General features: G+C 38.1%; 2 protein-coding genes across 5 annotated transcripts in view; both read right to left on the reverse strand.

Annotated features, from left to right (window-relative positions):
- Positions 1–5548: 5548 nt before the first annotated feature.
- LOC139011412 (FUN14 domain-containing protein 2-like) lies at positions 5549–6127 on the reverse strand. Its single transcript, XM_070416956.1, has one exon. It carries the CDS (start codon positions 6125–6127, stop codon positions 5549–5551), a length of 579 nt encoding a protein of 192 aa, XP_070273057.1.
- Positions 6128–6570: 443 nt separating this feature from the next.
- Positions 6571–21696, reverse strand: part of FZD3 (frizzled class receptor 3) — a 102092-nt gene continuing 86966 nt past the window's right edge. For 3 of the 4 annotated variants that reach the window (XM_070415527.1, XM_070415524.1, XM_070415528.1), the window contains one exon: positions 13045–20708. In XM_070415527.1, coding sequence (XP_070271628.1) covers positions 20495–20708 — 214 coding nt within the window. In that variant the 3' untranslated portion in view covers positions 13045–20494. Of the gene's footprint in view, positions 7416–13044; positions 20709–21696 lie in introns of those variants that run through there. The other variant, XM_070415526.1, reaches the window with a different exon arrangement.

The raw sequence follows: 21696 nt of genomic DNA on the forward strand, positions 1-21696 counted from the left end.
ACCCTCAAAAAAATTTAAAAAATTAAAACCCTATGATGGCAGCATTATGCCAACAAAAATCCTGGAATGTTGGTACACCAGAACATCAAAACATGGGATTGCAATCTATACTCTTGAGTGTCAAAGATCTGCTCTACTTGTTGAGATCAGTAAAGGAGTGTCTCATATTGCTCAGATGACTGTCAGACCTTCCAGTTTGTTTCTGCCTCTCTGCAGCCAACTGTTCTGACAGCCCCGCAAGCTGCTGAAAATGAATCCTGTTCACGGATTCAAATTCCATTAGGTTTCCTGCTTTTCAGCTTACTTTCCTCATCCACGCAGTATGCCGCCCCAAAATGTGACACTAGGGAGAGCAATTATGCTCCAGATGTCTAACTAGACCAAGGTCAGTAAACGTTCTCACTCCCAGTTGGGGGTTTGTAGAGGCAAAAATCAATGATCACAGATAAGTTAGAAAGTAACCAACAACTACCCGTCATGAAATTTTTTTAGAGCAAAATATAAAATAGCCAACTTAGGTTTTTTGTGTTTTGTTTTGTTTTGGTTTTTTAATTAGGAACATAATTAGGGAACCTAAACCTTTACTGAACACTGTTTAACACATGACAATGATTAGTATTCAGTTTCATAGTATGGCCAGTGTTCAGAAAGAAAGTAGCATAGGACAAGAAACCAAAGAGAAGGGGAAAGAAAGAAGGCATGAGAGGAGAAGTGGGAAAGACATCGGCCGGGGGAAGAAAGGTGATAATACAATAGTCAGAATCTGAGAGAGGAAAAGGGAGGCAACGTCAAGAATGGTTCTTCACTTTTTTCTCATCACACCCTCTTTGAGAAAATGAGGAATTATAGGGCTTTCCCCATAAAGTGGACATGTTTATGTTATATTCAAGGGATCCATGAACTACAGGTTAAGAACTCCTGGTCCAAACAGGGCTACAGAAAAGTGGAAGAGAAAGATGCAGAGAAACAGAAAGGTAGAGAGATGGCTAGAAAGAGCCACAGGGAAGAAAGGGGGCAGCAGAGAAAAGGGCTGACACCAGCTTCCACCCCTTCTCACCCAGACTATGGGCTAAACGTTGAAGATGAGCATTCCTCAGTGCTGTTTAATCTCCCCTCCCATCTTTTCTCTCCTCCAAATGTACTCCACTCATTAAAAGGGAGCAATATGGTCTTAAAACTTAATGATACGAACCATTCTAGACTAACATCAAGAGGAAATCCATGCTGCTGAGCGGTGTTATCTTAGCAAGTCATTCACTTCTCACGGCTCCTGTCTCTCTTTAGTTCAAAGAAGGGATCCACATAAATGAAAACATTTTTCAGTCAATACAGTGTCAGCTCAGAAGTTGTCCAGGGGTCAGGGGAAGTCCCAGGTGTCATGGATAGCAGCAGGAGCAAAGGTTGCCACACAACCTGAGGGTTCTCTCCCTTCCAGTACCTGTGGGCTATAGGAGCAGGGAAGGAATGAAAGGAACCTTCCTTTCTGCACTTGTGTATAATGTGGTCTTATGATCAAAGAATGTGCCTATCTATATTGCAACCATCAACCTAAAGTATCTAAATCTGATCTTTGGGACTGTCAAACTACAGCGGGAAGGCCCGGGAGGGCTGGGGGGCAGGAGGGGAGGGTAAGAGATCAACCGAAGGACTTGTATGCATGCATATAAGCATAACCAATGGACATAAGACACTGGGGGGTAGAGGAGGCCAGGGGATTGTCAAGGGCGGGGGAAAAAAGGAGACATATGTAATACTCTTTGTAATACTTTAAGCAATAAAACAATTTAAAAAAAATAAAAATAAAAATCTGATCTTTGGATCTTTGCTCTAGGCCTCTTCCCTTTCCTTGGAATGTCAGTTGGGGACAGCCTAGGAAAACATTTTAAAGTTCAGCTCTACAAATTCCAACTTATTTTCCAACTTAAATTTTAACTCCATGTATATACACTTGACTCTAGGGTTTTCATTCTAGAGTTCTCACCAAGAGATGAAGAGCTACAAGATTTCTCTTGTACTGCAGGGGGTTTGAAGCGGGGATAATAAAAGAAATGAAGTTCCTGGATTAGGCCGGCCCCTTTACAGGAAAAGCGACTCCTGACATAATATTCTCAACCTTGTGTTGTTTTCTTAGGGGTTATATTTCCTAAGCATCTGGGGACTGGGGGTAGGAATTGCTCAAAAGAACAGAAGCTTTCATTTGGATGACTTAGTCCAAACAATGACCCCATTCAAGGGATCAGGGTGGGGTGGGCAGGGGTAATGCAATTGAGGAAGAAAGGAATAGATCAAGTGTGAAAATTCTGTGCCAAACAGCCTCCACAAGCTTCCTTCCAGCTAATCTGACCCTTTTCAACGAGAAGCATGAACTAAATTGTTGCTTTGATGATCTTCCCACTTTTTTCCACTGAGGTGAACATGGAAGCCGTATGGCATCTATTCATTTGCAGCCCTACAAGAGAAGGCTCTGGGCCAAACATATATAATGAGCTCCTCCCCTAGAGTCAGTCAACAAGTGATGCTCATTAGTAAAGCTGACTCAAAACTGGCCCGTCACCTCCCTAGAGTTGTACTGTGCCCACGAGGGTAGCTAGCAGATGTCTGCATACTTCCCATGTGCCCACCCCATGGCATAGGCAAGCTGCTGCTGAGCAAGGGATTCTGGGGCAAAGGGGAAGGGAAGACAACTAGAAAAGTATTCAAAACAATTCATCATCCCCTGCTTATTTGTCCATCTGTCATATAGAGGATTTACTTATTGCCTAGGGCCGTGGTTGGCAAACTGCAGCTCTCGAGCCACGTGCAGCTCTTTGACCCCTTGAGTGTGGCTCTTCCACAAAATACCACCTGCGGGCGCATGTACAGTGCGATTGAAACTTCGTGGCCCATGCGCAGAAGTCGGTTTTCGCCTGGGCGAGTCTATTTTGAAGAAGTACTGTTGATATTTGGCTCTGTTGACTAATGAGTTTGCCGACCACTGGCTAGGGCAATAAGATGCTTTTCAAAGTGTGGTCCTTGGACCAGAGGCATGAGAATCATGTGTGCTTTTACATTCAGATTCCTGGGTCCTGCCTCAGACCTACTGAATCTAAATCTCTGACGAGTGGGCCTGAGAATCATTTTTTTTTCATACTATCCTTCCCTCCCCACCCCCAGCTGATTTTTATGCAAAAGAGAATTTGAGAATCTCTGTTCTAGAGGAACACATTCTTCTCTGAAAGTCAGGGGAAGTGGCTTAATAGTCCCAACTTTCCTTCCAGCTTAGTGAGCTTCTGTTTTATCATGTCTTGGGTTGGGTCAGGAGTCAGCGAAATATTTTAAGATAATTATAGATTTACATGCAGTTTTTAAGAAATAGTACCCATACCCAGTTTCCCTCAATGGTAACATTTTTTGTAACTAGAGTAAAATATCAAAACCAAGAAAGAAACTGGCATAAATACAATCCATCTATTTTATTCAGATTGCAACAGTTTTACACTCTCTCATTTGTGTGTGTGTAGTTTTGTGCAATTTTATCACTTGTAGATTTGTGTGACCATCACAATTAAGATATAGAATGATTCAGTAATTTCTTTTCTTTCTTTCTATCTTTTTTTTCTCTTTTCTTTCTTTTTAATTCTCATCCGAGGATACTTTTTCCATTGATTTTTAGAGAGTGGGAGGAAGGGGAGAGAGAGACGTCCATTGGTCGCTTCCTGCACCCCCAGGGATGAAACCCACAACCCAGGTATGTGCCCTTGACCAGGAATCAAACCTATGACCCTTCTCATGGGCCAATGCTCCATCCACTGAGCAACACCAGCCAGGGCTGATTTAGTAATTTTTAAAATGGGAGTTCAATCTAGGTGCTTCAAGGGATGCTGTAGTGAAGAGAGAAAGAGAAGGGTTAGGCTTATGTGGGGTTTTAGGCACTTTCTCTTTAAACAGTCTTTATCTGTTTATATACTGAGACTTACTATACTGATGAAAGAATCCCATAGCTAAAAGCCTTTGGTTTAGTCCAATATTTTCATTTATAGATGAAGAAACTGTATGCACATGTATCTATGTGCTCCAGCACACACACTGATTTATTACTCAATCTAATGATCAACATTGATCTATAAAATTAGCTAATGATCAACATAAAATAAACCACTCAGAAATTCCTCCCTTCCCTTCAAATGTTAACTCCTTAAAGTTAGCAACATATAACAATAAGTTAGGACCTTTTCCCACCTTAATTGTCAGGAGATACTTTGAGGTTCATTGCCTGGCACATAGTCATCAATCAATGCCTCCAGGAAATATTGGACTTTCATTGGCAAACAGAGTTTGAATAATTGATGAAAATGTATATATACATCTCTTCATTTCCTTACAATGATTAAGGAGAGATCTTTGTAAAAATGAATGTCCCATTCTTTTATGATAGACGTCACAGAAGTATAATGTAAAGAATATAGTATATACTGAATTCTTCACTGGTTTTATAGAATCTGGAGAAACGTATTCAGTTCTGTGGAAAATTTTAAGAGGAATATTCACAACTGGAGTCTTTGGAAGGGAACTGCTGGGTCTAAAAGGAAGTCATGAGAGAATAGAAAAATAAGACAGGAATTGGAGAATGGGACATATTTTGCCTAGAGAAAAAATTTGGATGAAACAGCATAGTTTTTCTCAAATGTTTAGAAAATAATACTGTGAAGGAATTACTGGATATGTGTAGGGCAATACCAATGTGTGAAGGTAACAAAGAAATACATCTGTCACTCAATATAAGGAAAACGTTTATATAATAAGCTGCCTCAAAATGGAATGGAAGGCCTTACATAGTGAGCTTCCTATTACTGAAATCATTCATGCAGAGGCTTATAAAAGATGGTTCTAAAGAATTCCTATACTGGGTTGAAGATTGAACCATATGATTTCTAAGGTATCTTCCAACTAAAAACTGCATGATCCAGGCAAGAAACTCCAATAGTAGTTTAAATCCTGGTCTGCCTTCTTATGCAAACAAAACAAGAAAAACAAAAACACCCAAAAGTGATTTGCTTATGTGAGTAGGCTTTCCTGTTGGAAAATTGATATACTTTAATGTATTCTTCCCCCCCGCCCCCCGACCCCTTTCATGCTTTAAGGCGAATGTATTCAGTTCCTTTTCATGCAGCACATAGTCAAGTATCTATGTGTTTGTTACTCCTTTTCCAAATCAAGTTTGGGACAACCTTTGAGGATCCACCTATCCTCCATGGTGAGCCATCTTGCACTATGTTTTAGGAAATATCTTATATAGGGGGAAAGGAACATTCTTGTTGACCTACAGATTAGTCAGGTGGGGAGTGTTCTGGGAGGAGAGCTAATGTCTGCTATCTCTTCCGGTGTTGCCGGAGGCTCACAGTAGGGCCATATCAGTTTGTACCAACAAATGCCTTATAGAAGCCATTCAGATATGCCACAGCAGGGAGGAAGGCACAGAGGAGGAGTAAGAAGAGACTTGATGTCCTAAGGTGGAGTGAAGAGGCTAGTAGGTAGAAAGCCAGGAATAATGGAAACGAAGTTGTCCTCCTTAGGAATACATGCCAAGCAGAAAGCCTCCGAGAAATCCACCAGCCAATATGATGTTCGTCTTTACGAACAACACGATCTCCTCAGCTTTGCTTTTCACCTCCATAGGGAACTGGGTGCTCCTTTGGCCCTTCAACTGTTCCTTGGCTTTCTTCATGTCCTTCTCTACTTGTTGCCAGTCAATTTTGATGTACTCAGCATGGTTCGCAAGCTGAAGGAGCAAAAAACCTCCTCCCACAGCTGTTGCAGCCAACTTCCCAACTTTCTGGAATATGAAGCCGGTGCACCATCCAGTGACACCTCCAATTATCAGCTGGGCGGCCATGCTATACCTTTCAGTTGCGGGCCCAGATTCCTGCCCGAAGAGCTTATGCCACCATTGTTGCTTTTTAGCCAGTTCTGCAAGGTCCAGTGAGTCAAAATGTCCCTGACTGGACACGGATAGTCCAGCGAGCTGGTCTCGCGATGATACCCGCGAAGGCTGGGCGCTGGCCTGTGGGTCAGATGTTTCCATTCCCACGGCCGCAGTGGAAGAGGGCGGACCGCGCTGGTGGCTGCTACTTCCCCCGCCCCTACCCATGCGTGCAACTGCGTCACAAGGCTCCCGGGGCTGTATCCAATGGATTCATGTTTTGCAGCAGATATTCACTGAGTCCCTATTATGTGCCTAGTACTGAGGATACGTGTTATGTACAGAGGATGTGACAACGTACAGAGATGGGTCTTAACCTGTATTGACAAAGTAAATGTGAAAGAGCCATGATACAAGATGGTGTGTGTTTGTATGCTATGATCCAGATTAATGTGAATCCTATGTTATGAATGAAAAGTGATTACAAGAATATCCTAATTTAAAAGTAGAAATCTAATAGAGTCTAGAAGGTGATTTTTTAAAAATATTTTATTGATTTCAGAGAGGAAGGGAGGAGAGAGAGAGAAACATCATGATGAGAGAGAATAATTGATCGGCTGCCTCCTGCACATCCCCTACTGGGGATGGAGCCTGAAACATGGGCATGTGCCTCAACCTGAATCCAACCATGACCTCCTGGTTCATAGGTCAAGGCTCAACCACTGAGCCACGCTAGTTCGGCTAGAAGATGATTTAAAAAATTATATTCAATCAGGTATTAATGACAAAACAGAGAACAAATTATTTTATTTTATTAAAAATTTCCAGTTTATAACCAAAATATACAACCACTACATTTAAAATCAGTTTGTACACTCACAGTTAAAGTGCTAAGTAAAAACATTTACAAAAACTGACAGTAGTCTACTGTAAACAAAATAAATCTACAAGAGCAGAGTGCAAAGCACATCCAGCTAATGTAAAAATACAGTTCATGCTCTAATCAAGTGCACTTGCCCTATACACATCTCAACAATAGTAACTTTCCCACTCACTTGGAAATGAATGAACAATTTTTAATACACAAACGAGAAACATGAAGAACTAATGCCACAAAATACATGTCTTTAGCATAAACACTTTCTATCTAGATGTTTATATGATAAAGCAAGATTAAAATTTTAGAATTGCCTTGTCAATTTAATTCAAAACAGGTTTGGAAACTAAATTGCTAACTGCCAGCTATTTAAAAATAATAGTTTTAAAAGGAAAATAATGAAAAAAAGGAATAACTTTTCTACCTTTATATCTCTTGAAAAAAGAGAAGGTGGTAGTCATTCTTTATAACAGTAAAATGAAGACTTTTTTTTTTTTTTTTACAAGAATGGACAGTGTTCACCTGTAAATTTAGTATCAATGAGTAGAGCTGGAAGATAGGTCAAGACCGAAACATAGGCCATCTCAGGAGAATAGTGTGGATGATGGTTACCTAGGATGCTCTGGACACAACCTTAAACTGAAAAAAAAAAATAGGATCAGCATGGCACTGACATCATAGAACCCATAATTACAAGTGACTAGTTCCCTTCCTCAAGGTCACTGAAAATAAGCAGCACTTTCAGACATTTCATGGGTTTGGTGAAAGAGGGGCAGATTCCTAAGTTCGGGCATTTAATATCTCTTGCCTCACAATAGTCCCATCAACACTGAGATTATTTTCACTTTTGTCTTAAAGCTTAATATTCTATTAACTGATAGTAATTTGCACTGGCACTAATGTATTTGTTCTATTTATTTATTTATTTTAAATCTTTATTGTTGAATAATGTGTTTGTTCTTAAATGCAGATTTCTCTTTAAGACAGAGGTAAAAGGGCTACAGTCACCAACACTTTAATGTTAATAAGTTAAAGCAAATTTCCTTCTTCCTAACACTTGAGATGTTATACTTTGGAAGTATTGATAAGGAAGACTGAAGATAAAAGGCAGCCCTGTCCATGTGGCTCAGTGGTTGAGCGTTAACCAGGAGGTCACGGTTCGACTCCCAGTCAGGGCACGTGCCTGGGTTGCAGGCTCGATCCCCAATAATGGGTGTGCGGGAGGCAACCAATCGATTATTTCTCATCATTGATGTTTCTATCCCTCTTTCCATCTCCCTTCCTGTCTCTGAAATCATAAAAACATTTTTTTTTTTTTTTAAAAAGGCAGATAGTAATATCTTGGGGAATGTAAAGGAGAGGGTATGTACTTGGGCAAGACTCATGGTATCAACTAAGAAGAAGTATACCAAGAAGTTATTGAAAGATCAAAATAAGCTTTCTCCACTATAAAAGTTTATCCAAAACCAAGACACCAAGATACTGGAATGTACTAGATCAACTCTTGTTAGCTAACCTGTTACCCTTATTATTCATATTATTTATATGAGAAGCTGTAACAACATCTGAATTTGGAACAACTCAATTTACAACCTTTTAGATCACAGCTGTAACCAAAATTGGGGATTTCATGTGTAGAAGAAGCTTCATATTTTTATGTTTTTACACTCACTTTTATTCTTATCACTTGAAATCTACATATATAAAAGCCTAAGCAACTGTTTGACTGATAGCTAGATGTGCACTGACCACCAGGGGGCAGATGCTCCCACCGGTAGATTAGCTTGCTGCTGGGGTCCAGCCAATTGGGACTGGGCCAGACGAGCCAGACACGCCCTGTAGCCCTCCCGCTGACCCTCCACGGCCCAGATTGTGCACGGGTGGGGTCCCTTGGCCTGGTCTGTGCCCTCTCGAAATCCAGGACCCCTCGGGGGATGTCGGAGAGCTGGTTTCAGCCCGATCCCCACAGGCCAGGCCAAGGGACCCCACTGGTGCACTGGGCCTCTAGTATAGGTATAAAAATCTTTAAATGGCATTTTGAGGGAAACTTGTTGGCTATATAACATAGTAGTTTTATCTCCAAATGCCTACCAAGAAGATAAAATTCTATAATTAGCAAAATTTGAGTCCATATTAGATATGAGGTGGGGGAGTCTTTTTGCCTTTAAGTGATATTTACAGACTAATCCTTTATATATGACAATATCTAAGGTTATGAAAGAACTACACATTGACTTCATGAAAGCTTATGTAATTTAAGTATTCCCAAAAGATATCTGCTTCAATTACTGAAGTCTTTTTAATAAATATCTTTGAAATCTGGACAATTTAACAAAACAAAGCATTTCTTGGTAGCCCTGTGGTTATCTGTAGTTTGAGAGTCTCCTTCATAAAGCCTCTGATAGGCTGATAAGAAGAGTTGGGATGGGAACTCAAAATATCTGTTCTAAAAGATCTTTGTTTGGTTCTTCCTTTTGTTATCTATAATAACAAAAGCATAATATGCAAATTAACTGAACAACCGAACAGCAGAACAACCGTCCAGACAACCTTCCGGACGACCATGCTATGACACGCACTGGCGCCAGGCCAGCCAAGGCGGGTGCAATGCGATTGGTCGGGGGGGGCCCCCGCCATCATCCCACGATCGCCCTGCAGAGGGAGGCCCAGGCAACTGGCTGGTGGGGCAATTGATCTGTAATTGCCCCCAAAAGGGTGATCCAGGCCACCCTCTGCTCAGTGATCGACCATGGAGCCCTGCCGGGTGGGCGGGGCCTCCCTCTGCTGGGTGATCAATCACAGAGCCCCATGACTACCCTAAAGAGGGAGGCCCAGGCTACCCAGCTGGCAGCGCTGTGGCGGGTCCTCCCTCTGCAGGGTGATTGATCTGGGGACTCCGTGATCGATCGCCCCACAGAGGGAGACCCAGGCCAGCCAAGTGATCGCACCCCACACCTGTTGCCTGCAGAGGGAGGCAACCAGTGGTGGGGAGGGGGAGCAGCACCACACAGATGGCAAGCAGTGGCAGCGGTGGGGGCGGGGCCACTGCCAGCAGCCAGGGGAAGGAAAGCCTCCATAGGCCTTGATTGCCAGCCAGGCCTAGGGACCCTACCTAAGGGGCCCCAGATTGCGAGAGGGTGCAGGTTGGGCTGAGGTACTGGACCTCTAGACCTATATAATAAAAGGCTAATATGCAAATTGACCAAAATGGCGGAATGACTAGTTGCTATGACACGCACTGACCACCAGGGGGGCAGATACTCAATGCAGCTGTCCCCTGGTGGTCAGTGTGCTCCCACAGGGGACAGCTGCTCAGCCAGAAGCCGGGCTCACAGCTGGTGAGTGCAGTGGCAGTGGCAGGAACCTCTAAGGATGTCCGACTGCCGGCTTAGGCCCACGGGGAGTGAGTCTAAGCCAGCAGTTGGACATCTCCTGAAGGCTCCTGCGAGAGGGCACAGGCCAGGCTGAGGGTGCCCCCTCCAGTGCACAAATTTCATGCACCAGGCCTCTAGTATATTATAAAATGCTAATATTTGATCACTTTTGACCAACAAAATTGGCAATTTCATATAGTTCAGAATAACATTATCCAACTATGACCACACATTAAGAATCTGCTTGGTCTGATTCTCAGAAAACACAACGAAACAGTTTATGCACAGGAATTTTTTGTTGAGATGACCATGATAACTTAACATATACAACACTGTATAAATGTTAAGACAAAGCCAAACAAAAAAGGCTTAAAAAATAGAGTAGAAAAGTATGGCAGGCATTTAATTGATTCACATATAATGCCTTTTAGATTTGTGACATTTGTGATTTTATCAGCTTTTAAAATTTTGTTATATTCTCTAAATAACTGTCCATGTTTATGTTGTTTAAAAAAGCTCACATTATGTAAATGTGAGCTTTGGGTCTTGCATATTACAGAAAGTGAAATAACTGATAACTATTAACTGTAGAGACATAAATTTATATAATCTCCCAATTTCACTATCAGATTAAAGTACAGCAAAATTAGTATTTTATTAATTAAAAATGTTTAAATGAGAAGAAACAGCTTCTATAGCTTTTTCAATTAATAAAAAATAAGACAATTCAATAGATTTTCAGTGTCAAATTAACTTTTCTTTTTATGGCTGGGGGAGGGTGGTGATATCTTTATCATGCCAAAATAAACTTCAATGAAAACAAGAAAACTCTCAAAAATAAATTTTGGCATCTATATAATAAAAGCCTAAGAGACCATTAAGCCCAGTCACTATGATGCACACAGACGTTCAATGCAGGAGTTGCCCCCTGGTGGTCAGTGTGCTCCCACTGGGCTCACGGCTGGTGAGCACAGTGGTGGTGGTGGGAGTCTCTCCCTCCTCCGCAGCAGCGCTAAGGAAGGAGCAGCGAGCCAAGTGGTAAGAAACAGCAAGTAGGCGGGCAGTAAGGAGCAAGGGGTCCCAGACTGCGAGAGGGCACAGGCTGGGCTGAGGTACATGAATTTCATGCCCTGGGCCTCTAGTTTGAAAATAAAAGCAAGCAAGTTCTTTGAAGCTGGTATTAAAGATGTATGAAATGGGATTATTCTAGTGAAGTAAAAAAAAAAAAAGATAAAGAATTCAATTTTCTCTGATAACTCACAGCTAAGGTAGAAATAGCACCTGATAATAAGAGAACTTCTAGACTAATATTTTTATATCAGAGTCCTTTTATGATTTAAAAAAATAATTTTAAGCTCACATATAAATAAAATACATTATTTTCAAGTACATCATTTTCACCTCAACTCAATGTAAAGAACTACTGTGTTTTTCTTTTATTTCCTATTAAATGTTTCTGCTCACCAGAGTAGTTTGGGGGGAAACTAACTGAGGCAGGAATAAGGGAGTGAAGGAAGACATTTATAAATTTTCTTTTCAAAACTGGGGAGGGGAAAAGTACAGAAATAGAAAAACTGTGGATGGCCAATATAAATTAAATCATTCTGGGATTATCTGCTTTATCTTATAGAATATCCCGTTATCAAAACCCAGAAAATATTCAAAGAAATGTTTGGACATCAGGTTCAAGTTTAACAAATGTAATCAAACATGCAGAGCCAGATAATTGAAAATGAAGATTAATTTTTAAACAGGCAATCAAAATAACATTGTAATGTAGGCATTATAATATAGGCAAGTAACATAGGCATGAGAGCAGCTGGGAAATCTGATTTAATTTCTGGAAGCCAGGAGAGCTGCCTGATTCAGTCATCTGACCAAGGCATAGAATTATATAACCAAAGAAATCACACCAGAACAGTTCACCTTCCTATATCAACTTTCCATTATTCTTTTCTACCCATCAGACCACAAACCCAATTATCAGACCCAATAATTTCCAAATAAATAGATCAAAGTGTTCAAGAGATTGATATGAGCTAATGCAGACAATTAGAGCAAAGACAATGATCTTTAAAAGTAACAGAAACCTCCTTGGCCTGGTTCTCAGAAAACACAATCTAAAAAAGAGAACTTATGGAAACATATGCATAGCCAGAAAAAAATTTTTTTTTAACAAATCACATTTATCTCTAATAATATTTTAAAGCAGGATATATACATGTTCATGGCAATCTAGCAACTGTATTCACTCAATGAATGTAAGAAAACAGCTTAAGAGTAATTATTGAACAGAAAAGTTTCAATCTACTCTGAAATTCCTTTTACATTTTATAATTATTTTAATGTTGGTAAAACCCGATAGCTTTTTTCTTTTGTTAATCCTCACCCGAGGATATTTTTTCCATTAATTAAAAAAAATACTTTTAGTGATTTCAGAGAAGAAGGGAGAGGGAGAGATAGAAACATCAATGAGAGAAAATCATTAATTGGCTGCCTCCTGCACACCCTACATTAGGAATCAAGCCTGAACTGTGACCTCCTGGTTCATAGTTTGATGCTTAACCACTGCTGCAAACTGGCAAGGGCCCTGATAGCTTTTTAATTGGCTATATGGGCCAGTATTATCACTGTGTGATTTATTCAAAGTTTAGGCTAACTAGCTAAATTCATATTTAAGAGAACAAAAACCACATTTTATATGTCAGTTTTTTTCTGTATGTAAATTTGAGGTGCTGCCGAAGCCGGTTTGGCTCGGTGGGTAGAGCGTCGGCCTGCGGACTAAAGGGTCCCAAGTTCGATTCCGGTCAAGGGCATGTACCTGGGTTGCGGGCACATCCCCAGTGGGGGATGTGCAGGAGGCAGCTGGTCGATGTTTCTCTCTCATCGATGTTTCTGACTCTCTATCTCTCTCTCCCTTCCTCTCTGTAAAAAATCAATAAAATATATTTTTTAAAAAAAAGAACTTAAAAAAAAAATTTGAGGTGCTTATATTGGTGCTTTAGGAGAATTTTTAAATAAAGCTTACATGTAAGCTTTCTTTCACTTTTATTATCGGTAATACAATTTTCCTCCATTAAAATTACTTAATAGCATGAATGGGAAACAAAGTTAGTAACATATCTGAATCCTATCAATTTAAGAATAAATTGCATTAACAGTACAGGTTAATCTAGTAAATATAGTTCATGGGGAAAAAAAAGTAAGCCCAGATAATGATTATAAAATGGTCAAGAAACAACCATATTAGACACAGATGGAATTTGAGACTACCTAATCTAATGGCGTCGTTTCTTTCATTTACAAATGAGAAAACCAAGGTTCTAAGAGGTAAAACTCCAAAGTTACACAGTTTATTTAGAAGAGAGACAAACCTAAAAATCAAGTCGCCTGACTCAAAATTCAGTGGTACTCAAAATAACATGCCTTTTTACTAAGCATTTAAAAAAACTGCCAATTTAGAAAACAGAAATTATTTAACTCTATCTAGTTTTATTCTAAGCAAGTACAACACAAAAAAATAGTTGCAAGTTAGTAATATAAACAAGCTGACTTATATAACAAAAACCCCAGGTCAAGTAAAAATAATAATGTAGTTCACCCTATTGCAGGAAATATGATAAAATAAAAAGCTTGAAAAATATTAGTCTTATAAATAGTAACTAGGGGCCTAGTGCACAAATTTGTGCACCTTGAAAGGAACTGTGGGTCGCAAGGCTGTGGTGGGCACAGGGGCGGGTTTTGGCCCATCCTCCGTGCCCCTGCCCAGCCCCTCCTGCCGCAGTCCTGCTCCTGACGCCACCGCTCCCATGCGCTGACGGCACCAGCCCCAGTTGCTCTGCGCCATCAGCAGGCGCGAGTGGCAGCTGCTGCCCCAATCACCCCTCAGGAGCAGGGGGAGGTGGAGAAGTCCTCAGGTGTGATCAGGGCCAGCAGCCGCCGCTTGCACCTGCTGACAGCGCTGAGCAATCGGGGCTGGCGCTGGGCACCGGCAGCAGGTGCGAGCAGTGGCTCTGTTGCTGGCAGCTGGTGCAAGCACCTGGTGGGACCATGGCACACGGGAGCAAAGAATTTTCAGTAACTACCAGAGGCTTGCCCCAATGACAGTGACCGGTACTCCGCCTTGGTCTGGCATCCCTGCTCATCTGCTCCACCATCCTGCCGCGGCCAATGCCTGCCATGTTCCATGCTCTGCTGCCTGCTGCTGACACCTGCCATGTTCTACCCGCGCCCCCTGGTGTTCAGTACATGTCATAGCGACCAGTTTTTCAGTTGTTTGGTTGTTCCACTGTTTGGTCTATTTGCATATTAGGGTTTTGTATATATAGATGTTACTAGTGAATGGTAATTACCAAAATTAAGGAACTCTGAGTTCTCAAAATCTAAATTACAATATAAAAAAAACCTTTTTGTATTAAGTTAAACTGGTGACAGTGGCCAATAAAATAGGAATAAATTATGAGCAATGTTATCATACCTTGAAAAATGTCCAAGAAAGGACACAATAAATTTTCTGAGATAGGTGATTCTTTAAAAAAATAATAATCTGAAGAAACTTATCCTTCAATGCGTTTAAATAGACTGAACTACTCTTAAAGGAAGTAATGTTGTACTGGTATAGTACCTGGCTAAAACATAAGTGAAACTTTCTTTTATCTTTACAGCAAAAAATTTTTACTAATTAGAGAAATCAGAGAAAAAGAAATAGGCTTATTAACTAATTATATTAAATCTTTATATATCAACCAAAATAGTAATGTCTACAAAGATGGCTAGGCAGACCTTAACATTTTCCCCTAGATTTTGGATCCTGAGAGAAAATTATAATTCTATATGAATTTGGCTATTAAAAAAAATCAAGGATTAAAGTTAAATTAGGAAAAAACTCTAGGAAACTGATTATAGTTATAAGGGAGGTAAAGGATGCTTGATCTTCCTATAACTCATACAACTGGAACAAAAGAGAAGGAAAGAGAATTAAATTATGAGGAGATGTCAACATTAGTTTTTCATATAAAATAGACAGAAATAAGAATAATGTATAAAATTATACAGCTACTAAGAAACACAGCTGAATTAAATGTAAACACTTTATCTCATTTTAATCAGTTGTAAAAAGGGATAAAAGAAATGTAAAGGAATCATGAGTTCCTCTGTAAATCTTGGTTTTATAAAGTTATCTTTTGTCTGCTTACATGAGGAAAAAAAATGGAGAAATTATTACCTTTTATGCAGGTTTAAAAAACTATATATACAAACATACAAACAATTAAGACAATACCTTACAATTTAAAGTTTTGCAGTGATGAAAACCAATAACTTACAGTAATCACCTTTTAAAACTTGTTCTTAATCAGGAAGAATTAGGCACATGGAAGTCCTCAAAGAAAACAAGTTATAGGCTTACACTTCTTATATTTTTCTTACAACTTTCAGTGAAGCCAAGCGATTTTATACAATTCCATATCAAAGGTAACATATACTGGAGATCCCTAATTTCTGTTGGAAGGGACCTACAAATTCATCATACAAAATTTGAGAGCATACTGTGGTATTTTAGAGAGCCAACACAATTTAAGGGCAGAGCTACTCTTGAAAAAGAATCTTACTTTTAAAAGGATAATTGGATTGTTGATTTAAACATTGTACCGAATGAACACTGGTCTAATTGCCTACTTTGTTTTTTGTTTTTTTTAAATATATTTTATTGATTTTTTACAGAGAGGAAGGGAGAGAGAGAGTTAGAAACATCGATGAGAGAGAAACATCGACCAGCCGCCTCCTGCACATCCCCTACTGGGGATGTGCCCGCAACCCAGGTACATGCCCTTGCCCGGAATCGAACCTGGGACCTTTCAGTCCGCAGGCCAACGCTCCATCCACTGAGCCAAACCGGTTTCGGCATGCCTACTTTGTTTTTACTGCTATATGACACTGAAGACCATATCCTTGTTTTCTATAACCCCCAAATTCTAACAGAAACATGTAAGTAGAGCAATTTATAGATTACAGAGCATTATAATACATGTAATCTTATTTGATCCTCACATATTCTGTGAGGTAAGTTGGGACCAAAAATTGCCTTATCCTCATTTTACACTGAAGACATTGAGACTAAGAGAAGTTAAATGACCTGTGCACTTCACACCATAATTATGGGTCTTTGAATTCCAAGCCCAGTGGAATTTTCATTACACTAGACTATGTGAGTCACCCAAGTATGATAATATATATAAATGTACCTTTGGCATGTCAAAAGTGGTATAAATGTCACCAGAGTGAAATTTTGGTATATTAATGTTTTCTAAGTTTTAGCCAATGATCCTCTATTTTATAAAAAAAAATGTAAGTTGTTCATTTTATTTCATGGGGTTATAGCCTAAATCAAGATAGTTACAAATTTCAGTTATTTCCAGCTATTATCACAAAGAAATTAATGAGGTAGGTTAAAATGTTGAAAAAATTTTCTAATTTGAAGAGATTCTTAGATTTCTAAATCTGCTTTAAGAAGAAGCAGAAAGAGAAAATTATTACTAATGAAGGTTTGCTTAAGTATTTATTCACTCAACTAATACACAAAGATTTAATTTCACATAAAACCAAAAAGAGCCTAAATACTTCTAAGAATAGCTCTCACCATTAAAAATGAATATAAAGTGTTTGTACAAGTTTGTGTGTATGTGTATGTGTGTGTGTATATATACTTTATATATATATACTTTAGTTTAAATAGTAATATGGACTGTTACTATAGGGGAAATATGCTTAATTTGGTATAATTTACTTATTTCTTATTACTTGTTACATGTTATTTTGGTAAAGCAGAGTTAATTTCACTTAGTTTAAATTCAGATCCTTCAATTTTTTTTGAAGTGAGACTCACTGTTAGAGTAAAAGTGAGTTGTATGACATGTTATTCATTTATTAAAAAATTTACTATGTACTAAGCCCTGTGCTAGTTATTGAATTATTAATCAATTATTCTTTAAAGCTATTATTTTGAGCTTAATATTATCTTGGATTTTTTTTTTTAAATATATTTTTTATTGATTTTTTACAGAGAGGAAGGGAGAGAGATAGAAAGTTAGAAACATCGATGAGAGAGAAACATCGATCAGCTGCCTCTTGCACATCTCCTACTGGGGATGTGCCCGCAACCCAGGTACATGCCCTTGACCGGAATCGAACCTGGGACCTTTCAGTCCGCAGGCCGACGCTCTATCCACTGAGCCAAACCGGTTTCGGCAATCTTGGATTTTTTAACTACTGAATAAATTAAACACAATATTGGTAAAATCAAAGTACTTTTTGAAAACCTTTTGATTATATATTAACATTTGAGAGAGCACTATTATTTTCTCAGCTGTCAATTGAATGAACAAAACACTAAACATTATCATGTGCCAATCACAACACAAATTAAACATATGGTAAGAAAGCTGTCCAGACTTGCTCAAATTGGTTTAAGCTAGTTGAAACTTGAAATGCTGTTCGCTACATATAGTTCTTCAACTGTCTTTGAAAAACAAATTAATTTGGAGCACTAGTTTGATAAATAACATGGCCCAAACTAAATATTGTTATTCAAAACAATGAATTAACAATATTAAATAAATTTTGTGCTGCAAAATTAAGATACTTCCAGTATCTTAATGTCAATAGTAGCCAGGCCTCTCTGGAGTTTAGAATATTTTTCTGAATTGAAATGTCAATATAGCATTTACATATATATCAACAGTTAAATAGAGAAGATATAAATGAATACATAGAATCAAGAAGCAAAAATTAGTATTTTCATAATTAGTATTTTCAATTAACTGTCTATACTTGGCCACTTGCACAAGAAAACCAATTAACATTTTGGCAATTGATAACATAATGCAGATGGCGATGACTGACAACATCTTTGAGCTCAAACTGGTACCTTCTATTTTAACTTCTTATTTTTGTTTCTGAATGCTGTTCTCATGCTGTTCTCAAGAGAGATTCTCAGACAAAAGCCTCATGAATTGTTCATTTATTTATAAATAAGTTGTAAATTTGGCCTTCAGAGAAAAGGTTTACTAAATGTCAGTTATGAGGGAATTTATATTGCCGTGATCACTTACTCCAATTCCAAGGAGAAAGACAATGAAGACAGAAAGGAAAAAATTACATTTTGGGCCAAATGTTCAAATATATCTTGTGCGGAATTAATAACAAAAATATTAACATGTACTTTGAAAAAAACATGATATATAAATTATTACCAGAAAACTGACTTTTGTGTCTGATAAAAGCTACTTTTTCAACACCTAATTCTTTGTTACTTTTTGTTTTTTAAAAAAGAGAGTAAAAGTACACATGAACCAAACACATGTCAAGCAATGTATGATAGTAGCCCTCAAGTAAATCTCTTAAATCCTCAATAATCTTAATCCCTTATAGTTTAGTTTTCAAAGAGTTTTCATATGATTTTTCATTTGATCCCCTATTTGACAACTTTGTGAGGTAGGTATTTATCTTTTATCTTCATTTACAAACAAGGAAACTAAAGCTCAGAGAAGTTGACTTTTTAAAGGTCAAAAGCCAGCAAATGACAAAGTCAAGCCTCTCTGGAGTTTAGAATATTTTCTAAGGTGTCATTCTTCGGTTATCTGCGTAAGAATCACCAATGGTATTTTTATAACTACAGATTTTAAATTCTTACCATCTTTGAGTTACAGAATGAGAATTTTGGGGAGTGGGGTCAGCATTTCACATTTTATAATGGACAATTAAAGTGGAAAACAATTTTGTATCAGGTAATGATGTAAAAGTATAATATTGAGTCCACCTACATTTTCGCGTGATATAATGAGACGCCATCAGATCATCAACAGAAGCAAATCAGTTCAAAACAGCCTGAAGCCTGGCTACAGATTAGAATCACCTAGAAAACTTATTTAAAAACCTATCAATTCTCATCTGAATGAGAGGAAGGCTTGAGCATCAGAGGTTCCCCAAATGATTCTTACCTCTAGTCGGGGTTGAGGACATGCTTGTTTAAAATGTTTTTCTATACAATACATCCAGCATTTTCCAAAAATTTTCTTTCTCTTCTGATCAATTTCATGCCTAATACAGTTACCAGTTTTTATTGTAAATTATTTAAATGTTACAAGACAAAATGTCAAAAATTTTGAGTTGATATTTTTAAGATTACAAGATACTTCACAGCAAGACTAATCATGCTTCATTTAGTTACAGTGATTTTTCAGATACCCCATATAAATCACCACTTTGGATCGAGGTTATATATATTTCAGCTGTAAACAAGACTGATCCAGAATCTGAATATAAGGGAGGGGGCAAAAGCTGTAGCCTGTTTGCTACTGGGCAATGCAAGTACAGACAATCAACTCATTGATAGGAGGGGCTGGATGTCAAGATCTGGTGGCTTTGGCAAGATCACATCTCACTGCAGAAAAATACAACAATGAATACAGAGAAAACATTTTGCCATTTTGTAATTGTGGTTACCACAAAAAAACCTTATAATGTATGATGCTTATCTTATTACGTCTCCATGGAACAGATCTGAACATAAAGTTCTCTACGAATTAATATTACTACATGGGAAAAGGCTACAAATTATTTTTTCCAACATGCATATGGATAAGTTATAAAAACACTGCCAGTAAAAGGAATATTTACAAAAGTAATAAAAACAGCTCACTTATAGGGAAAAAATGGCCACTGATAATCCTAATCCTGTATCTCTCTGGATGAAATTTATTTTGATAGAATTTTGAAAGAGCCTTCAATACTCTAATCAGATTCTTCTGTTGATCTTATATTTTATCAGTTAAAATACCCTTGCTGATGTATCAAATTCTCTTACAGTTTAAAACCACAGTTCTTTTTCACTTATGGAAATAAAACTACAAAATCCTACCATTCATCCGAGAAATAAACCTTGCATAGAAAATTCTTTAATTCTGAAATTTTGTTTTATTAACAGAACGACTAGAATGTTGTCTCACCACTAGTTGACATTATATATGAAAGTTCACTACAAAGCAGTCACCACACATTTAGGATTTTTCTAAATATAAAATAGTGGGCTTATAAAAATGCTTACCAGACAAATAATTCTCTCTTCATTACCTAGAAATAAGAATTATTTATGTGACAATATAATTTTAAGACGCCTTGATATTCCAAGTTTGATGCAATATAAAAAGCAAAAATTTACTCTTCCAATGGACACAATCTGCACCTGACTGAACGCATGATAACAGTGAGTTACAGCAGTCAGTCATGCTAAAGGCAAAGAATAAAATCTGCTTTATAAACGGCACAAATTTTCCACCTTAGGACAAATTAAGCACTGGTTCCATCTTCTTCAATAACTCGGTTCATGCTGGTGCCATGTGTGATGTGAGTCATAGGATTATTACTGAGATCCCGGATGCTGCTATGTCGTGACTGTTCATTGAGACGATGAGAACTGCTGTGCCTGGAGTGATCTGTTAGTCGTGACATGCTGCCATGAGGTAGTCTCTCTTCCATTCCTCTGTAACTGCAGGGAGTATACCTAGTACAGGAGAGTTTATTTTGAAGCAAGTAATAGAACACACTAGAAAAATAACACTAAATTTTTCATGAAAATGCTGCACTAAATGAAATAATTAGGAAACCAACAAGTGAAAAAGTAACCACCACCTTTGATGATATTCAGCAATTTCATTAACACTGTAGAATTATTCATATGGCTAACCAAAAAAAGGGAAGAAAATATACTCATTGGATTCAGAATTAAGGTCCTATTCTTTGCAAAAGGACAGAAATTAAGGTTAATTTTTCTCATTCAAATAAGTTATGGTTTATGGGGTGAGTTCAAGAAGAGGAGGAAAAACAATGGAGGAAAGATGGCAGTGGCCTCAGGAGTGTAGAAAATTGGCTATAATCAGAAGTACAGCAACTCAAATTTTACTAAAATTTACAAAGATTAGGAAGAGGGAGCATATGAAATTAGAGGAGAAATTAGTGTAACCAAAAAGGAAAAGGAAAAAAGATGAATGAACTGGCAAGCAACAATGACAGCATGTGCTGACAGCTTCTTTCCAGATAGCCCAGTTAACAATTCAATTAACTACTGTAAATGGTGTTAATTATTTTTCCTCGGAGCTGTGAGGATACTATGCTATTTCATAGAAGGTACATCTACTTAAATATACATAACAACACACTAATACACTATAACTTATATTCCTGCTAAAGCAAATTCTCTCAGTACCCTGAACAAAGATGCAGCTTCTGAGTATGCCAACGGCTACACTGCTTATTGTGGACAGTCTTCCCCTCCATCGTTGTACTCATTTTGAAAGCAGCAATGGGGAGCTGTTAAATTTTCTTTTGTTCCAATCCTGACTCACTGAGCCCCTATCAGATATAAGAATACTCACACTCAGATGTACACCTTTTTGTAAAAAGTATTTAATTTAGGATAACAAATCTCAAAGAAAACTAACTGAATATAATTTATAACTTTAACATATTAAATTTTAAGTAATGTTTCTAAA

Source organism: Myotis yumanensis, unplaced genomic scaffold (assembly GCF_028538775.1).
Source record: "Myotis yumanensis isolate MYYU_CA2020_CCGP unplaced genomic scaffold, mMyoYum1.0.hap1 SCAF_5, whole genome shotgun sequence".
NCBI lineage: Eukaryota > Metazoa > Chordata > Mammalia > Chiroptera > Vespertilionidae > Myotis > Myotis yumanensis.

Excerpts from the sequence above, each read along its gene's own strand:
- LOC139011412 (XM_070416956.1), bottom strand. The coding sequence starts at position 6,127 with ATGGGTAGGGGCGGGGGAAGTAGCAGCCACCAGCGCGGTCCGCCCTCT.